This window comes from Trichomonascus vanleenenianus (genome assembly GCF_965637985.1).
Source record: "Trichomonascus vanleenenianus strain CLIB 3782 genome assembly, contig: TRVA0_064S, whole genome shotgun sequence".
In the NCBI taxonomy this organism is placed as follows: domain Eukaryota; kingdom Fungi; phylum Ascomycota; class Dipodascomycetes; order Dipodascales; family Trichomonascaceae; genus Blastobotrys; species Blastobotrys vanleenenianus.
The window spans coordinates 1-6726 of NW_027481823.1; the positions used below are offsets into that span (position 1 = coordinate 1).

The window sequence follows — 6726 nt, forward strand, 5'->3', positions numbered from 1 at the left end:
ATATTATAACAAATCAATGAAAGTCGAAAAGCATTTGGTTGATGGGGCCGATTTCCTCAGCGCCGAGGCGCTAATGGCACGAGGGAAAACCCTTTCTTCTAGAGCAAGAACAGGTGGAACATCATAGACTGGTGTTGGAGGCTAAATGTTGGAGGTTAGAGAATAACGCACCAGGAAATACCTAGGCGTATGCACCAAAGAATGTGGAAAGTCCAGATATAATTAGTATTTGATATTTGACTTCTAACACCCAGGAGCCTACAAACCACTGCTTTGGAAGGTTCCCGGTTTTTAATCCCTGATGGGAAGTGTTTCCCGGGAGCTACGGGGGGTATCCAATCCCCACGGCGCGAATGCGATACATTGGGTGGACTTATTTGATTGGATTTTGATTTTTATTATTGGATTATTACTACTATGTATTGTGTAACGGGGTCCTCTGGCCTTAGGCCACCTATAGGACGCTAATTGGCGGCTCTCCAGCATTGACAGGACGACGCTGACCGCGCGGTCACAGGGAAAAGGTTCAATCTAGTTGTGTCAACAAAGTGCACCATCAAGCTGCGCGCTTTGCAGCTGGCTAAGTACTTATCGGGTAGCAGTCGCTACGTACTTAGCCGGCTGGTTCAATTTCGTTCGGGACACGCGCTAATCGGCGATTGGTTTCGCCGATTCCGCGTGGCAGGGGCCCAAATCTTTTGTGAGTGCGGCCATTTGGAAACACTTCACCACATTCTCGCCCAGTGCCCCCTGTATGAGCCACAAAGGCTCCTCCTTCAGGAGGTAGGCGACACATTCGACCAGCCGACACTTCTCGGCAGGAAAGAAGGACTCGAAAGAATGGCCCAGTTTCTCCAAGAGGGCCATCGCCCAAGAGCGGACTAACCCGCGAACGCACATTGTCAATCCCAAAGTTGAAGGGTGTCCGGTTTTTAATCTCCTACAGGAGAACTGTCTCCCGGACCCTCGGGGGTAAGCAATCCTCACGGCGCAAATGCGGTACAGCAAAGGGACCCAATCGATATGGAATGATTTTGTTATATTTTGAAAGATTATATGTATATGTATTTCAGTGATGTCTCTGGCCTAAGGCCCCAACAAGACGCCAATAGATTATTATTATTATTAGGACGCTAATTGATTTTCATTCATTCATTCAACACCCAGGAGCCATAATAGGAATCTATCGTCTAGATCTATTTAGCCTCCAACAAGGACTTGTGCGAGACAGCTGTGTCCTTTATGGAAAAACTGAATACGGATCCGCAGGTTAATGTGTTCGAATGAAGTCATTAGCCATAAAGTTAGCTGGTTACCGATGGCATGGTACGGCCTTTCCAACGACCACTGACAGCCGGAACTAAAGAGGACGCAGGACTTTTTGGACAATGACAAGGCGCTTGGCTGACAGACTGATGGTGGAGTTTTATTAACAGCACTGGGCTACCTCGACCGACGTTTGACGTTCGTGGATGGCACCGGAGCATAACTTGCAGGAGGGCAAGCTTGAGCCTAAATAACGGGAATCGTCGATCCATCTCATTTGCAAGGATGACGGTTAATGAGTCTCTGGGCAACTACTGACCGCTATCTTTGATTAATGTCGACATGAAGATTTTTACCGACACTTAATCGCTGTCAGCGGATATTTCCCTTCCTTGTCCATCGCAACCCGACTCCCCGAAAAAAAGATGGCTTTAATCACATGATCTGTGTTGAACTCGGGGTCGTGTCCAAGTTCAGCACTATCTCGTCTGATGGTGTTGATATGGGTTTTTTCCCCACTGACCTCGGCAATGCGTCTACAGCGGTGCTTGGTAGGGATAGTGGTTTCTCCCCGTATTGTCAATTAAATGAGGGAATCCGCATCATCTTTTGTGGACTGGAGATAGGTATCCCAGGCTACTTAATGTTCTGCCATTGATTTATTTTAATGTTTATATTGAGCCGGCTGTTGAAGCCCAATGTTTAGACACAGTCTTCCTTAGCGTTAGCTCAGACTATAATCAAGATATATTATTATTATACTATCTCGTCTGGTTAGAAGTGGGTTGCTGAACAGACTCATATTGTAAAGCTTTAAGTTAACCACGTACATTCATCCAGAATTGACAATCAATGCCGTATAGTTTGGATGCGTGTTTTTGGCAGCAGGCCACCAAACACTACGCGCAAACAGTGACTTCTTCGAGGTTTTATGTCAAACACATTTCTAGATGTAGATCAATACTGAGAGAGATGATAACCTATCACAGCTTTTTATCATTGTCATGTGAAACATCATCGTTGTCTTCAGCAAAGAGACTGTGGATTCGCGAGTTAAAAGCGTAGTACCAGTATATCATGAAGCCATTGACGAAGCTTCAAGTTGGTCATACTGTGTGCCTGAATCAGGACCAACAATAAAAACCCTTCGACAATCATCGTCGGTGTGTTGCAGATGAGCTGTCCCGTTTCGGACCAATGCATGCCTGTCGCAATACAGAGTACTAAGACAATAACGAATACGGATGCCAGCACGGCCAATGGTTTTGAGCACCAGATACCAATTTTGCTACCAATTCGATTTTGAAGTGAGCCGAAGGGGAGATGCATTCTTGTGCAGTTGCGCACCGAGCAATTCGCACAGATCAGCATCATCCTGTTCCAGGATGCTAAACTCATCATCAGCAACCGCGGCTCTCCGCGAAAGTAAATATTTCGCAGTACGAACCCATCAACAAAACCCACTAGCCCAGTGTAGGTCCCGATGGTTACACCAATTAGCGTCCCAGTGCATTGGGGATCCAATAGCTACCCAGACAGCAAATACAGCTGTGGAAATCACTAATCCCACACCAGAACCGATAATAAATAGCAGCATACCAGTCAATGGCTCGATTGCCGCGACTAGTTTCGCCTTTGTAGTCATAGTCGAAGGCAATCATCGGATTGGGCTCCATATCCTTGGAAAGCCCGCGGAGCTTGCGTTCCATATTCTTTTCTGTATCCAATATCGGCAATAAACAAGCCTTGAGGTAATTCATGTGTCGCTGACGGGTGTTTTGCAAAAAGATACTGATAAATGTGATCTCAACAGCAGTGGCGGTATTGATGTAGAGCTGCCAGCTGTTGCCCCATTGTTGATAATGACCAAAGCCTATCCGCACAATGATACCTGCCCAGTAGATGATGGATGTATACAAAGACCCAAACGTCCACACTAGAGGATAGCAAACACGTACAGGTTTCCTGCCGGAAGATAGCTGCCATCTCGGGCGACAAGGACACTTGTGGTAACTTTTAACAATGTAGTTTGAGGCCTCGTTCATTTAGCGTTTCTATAGTTTATAAAATGATCAATTTCGCTGAGATCTGAAGTTCACTGCAGTTCCCTGAACAGGAGATGAGCTTGGCATGCGTGCCAAGACCTGAATATGCTGCCCTCCCGCACAGTAGGATGCACACTCGCGAAAATCTTCTACATATCCCGACATTTACGGCAGATCAGGTCAAATGCATATCCCGACATTTACGGTAGATCATGTCAGATGGGAGCGCGCGCGGGAGAGCGCAAGACACCGTCCGCAGAACACCCTGCCGGCCCGAGCATCCGATCTCATGCTGGGGCTAATCACTTTAACCATGAAGGTCGCCCTGCAGGTTTTCTGTCTCAAACTCTTGCCCAGAATATGTTAACTTATATATCAAAATTGATTAGAGAACCATACCATATCCTCTCATAAGCATATAAGAAACCATAAACAGCTGATACAGCAACACTTGTCCCACTCTTAGGGACTACCATCGAGAATACGGCGACAAGATGTCTTCTTCGAAACATATATCCGCAGCAAAGCCCCAGGCGACCAGTAGCGGCCAGGGGCAGTGTCCAAGATCTCCCTTGGGGACGGACTCTCCCACTCAACCGATTTATGCAGACGGGGAGATCCCCAGTGCTATCACTCGAAGGATCTATGTGTCACATTTTCTGTCGACCTGGAACTTTCGAGGCTTCGAATTCGGAGCAGTATTGTTCCTTGCATCTATATTTCCGGGTACACTTTTCCCGATGTCATGCTATGCCTTGATAAGATCTGCGTCCGCGATTTTTCTAGCACCGGCTCTGGGCCGATACATAGATCAAGGCAACCGTTTGACGGTTGTTCGCGTGTCGATTATATATCAGCGCTTAGCTATCGTTTTGTCATGCGCTATCTTTTGGATCATGCTGACACAGAGTAAAAAGCTCTCAAATGCGGTCTCGTTCGTGCTACTGGCATTGAATGTGGTTTTAGCTTGCGTGGAGAGGCTTTGTTCTACCATGAATACTGTGTCCGTAGAGAGGGACTGGGTGGTTGTGATTGCTGGAAGCAACAAGTCAATCCTTCGCAAATTAAACTCCCAGATGCGCCGTATCGATCTTTTCTGCAAACTCGCGAGCCCGCTTATCATTGCGTTAATTGCTGGCATATCAACTCAGATGGCCATCCTCGTCTCACTGGGCATTAACGCGGTGTCAATGGTAGTTGAGTATGTTCTGATTGCAAGAGTGTATCAGCTTATTCCCGCTCTGGCTGAGAGCCGCATGCTGTCAACTTACGCAGATAGCGTGACAGACAATTCGTCCCTTGCCAGTTCAATCGCCAAACATATAGGGTCAGCGGTGGACAATCTACGAATTTATGCATCTCAAAACGCTTTCCTCCCCTCGCTTTCACTGTCAATCCTTTATCTAACAGTTCTTTCCTTTGGTGGACAAATGGTCACATATTTGCTTGCTGCGGGCTACACGTCGGCAATCGTGGGCATTGTTCGTGTGGGTTCGAGTGTTTGTGAAATGTCTGCGACGTGGATGGCGCCGTGGCTCATGAAGAAGATCGGCCCTATTAGGGCTGGACTATGGTTCCTCAGTTTTCAAATGATCTGTCTGGGTTTCGCGGTCTTAGCATTCTGGAGGCTTTCAACCCCGGTTATGGCCGCATCTGCGCTCGTTATCGGAACTGCACTCAGCAGAATTGGTCTCTGGGGGTTTGATCTCTCTGCACAGATCATTATTCAGGAAGAAGTTCAGCCGGAATACCGTGGAACTTTCTCCACCACTGAAGCTGCTCTGCAGAACTTCTTCGAGCTCTGCGCCGGCGCTTCCACCATTATGTTCTCCCGGCCAGTTGAGTTCAAATACCCGGCCATTATTTCGATCGGCGCTGTATATATTGCTGGAGTTCTCTACGCGAAATTCGTCCGAGACAGGCGTGGGCATTTACTGCATGTGTTAGACTGTGTCAAGTCAAGAGATAAGTTGCGCCAAGGTTACCAACAGATACCTTCAAATAGAGGATAAACGAAAGAATGTTCCAGAGCCGTTCTGAATGACTTCTTGTAGAAAGTATACGGAAATGCTTCACTGGGTTAGGGGCCTTTCAGCTTCTGCTTAAACACTAGCCTAAGTAGGGTCTGTATCGACCTTATTGGGCTTACCAGAGTTATAATAATCGAGTCCAGTTCATCCCAGAAAAGTGTACGGTACGACGAATTAGACCGGAGAGTCAGCTATATACCGGTACACTACTGGAGTTGATGCGATGGAAGTGTAGACTCCTTAAAATGACCGCAACAACATTATTATTATCGATATTAGAGTTTATAACATGTCCACCATCCTTCCTTCCTTTCGCTATCCCTTTGCTCATTTATGAACACCTTCAGTGCTGTATGCTTGTATTATCTAATGTGCTTGTTTTCTTACTACAGTAGCACTCCTGCAGGATTAATAAGTACAGCATCATATCCGGCGCAATCCCGCCATTTCCATTGTGGTTGCTGTAACCCTTTATTCGAAGCTGTAAACAGAAAGGGCCCTCAACTAAGCTTGGAATGTCTAGAACCGGAGCATTCGTAAAAGGGTATACCGCCTAACAATTGATACTGTGATTGCCAAAACTCGGAACTTCGGAATCAAAATACAGCGGATGGTTATTGCATGGTGTTACAGTACGTGCGTAACCGCTCATTACAGACTATGTAAGTACAGTGGATCATATGTAACGCCGTTACCTACAATGCACAGGTAATAACTACTGTACGCTTATTTCCTCGCAAGACACTGCGTCAGAGCCTGTGTCGTGTCATGCTTCAACGTTTTTTTTTTTTTTTTTTGTACAGAATCGATCCGCAAACTGCTCTCAATCATAGTACTATGGCTGTTTAATAGTCTTATTTCGCCTTCCGTCTACTACTCTGAAATTAAATCTGGGTGATCAAAGATTAGAAAAAGGAATATACGGAGGAAACTCTATCCGGGTACCGTAGTATCAAGGAATATGTATCTTCGATGAAAGATACCGGTATATCTAAGTGATACCGGTAATCATAATTTGGAAATTAGTCCGTTATAAATTCTTCTGACTCGCTAAGAGGGTCTGTAACAAATAGATGATTTCCAAGTTGTCACGGCAGCCCACACGGAAGTCCCGAATATGGTGGCACTTAGCTGCAATGAGCAGTGGATAATAATGCACTAACTGTACATAGTAGTTGGTAATGTAGGTTCACATCTTTGCCGCACGACTCGGTACTTTTTGTGCCGTTGGGTAATGCATATACTGTTTTGCAGATATCACACATCGCCGATATCGGATGCAATGAAACGAGTGATGCCAATGAGAATGTACCTAGATATTGTATATCCTGCTTTGAACATTACGTACAATGTATTCTACATACTAGTATTCCAGGTACAGCAAA

At 45.9% G+C, this 6726-nt stretch overlaps 1 protein-coding gene and 1 pseudogene across 2 annotated transcripts, besides 1 other annotated feature; both read left to right on the plus strand.

Annotated features, from left to right (window-relative positions):
- The first annotated feature begins 471 nt into the window (after positions 1 to 471).
- Positions 472 to 885, plus strand: TRVA0_064S00100 (annotated as a pseudogene). The gene has a single exon. A coding segment is annotated over exon 1 (414 nt).
- Positions 472 to 944: a mobile genetic element.
- A 2861-nt stretch (positions 945 to 3805) lies between these two features.
- TRVA0_064S00122 (uncharacterized protein) lies at positions 3806 to 5323 on the plus strand (the record flags this gene model as incomplete). Its single annotated transcript, XM_076687576.1, has 1 exon — positions 3806 to 5323. The coding sequence occupies one exon, from the start codon at positions 3806 to 3808 to the stop codon at positions 5321 to 5323; it is 1518 nt and encodes a 505-aa protein (XP_076538175.1).
- Between the last annotated feature and the right edge of the window lie 1403 nt (positions 5324 to 6726).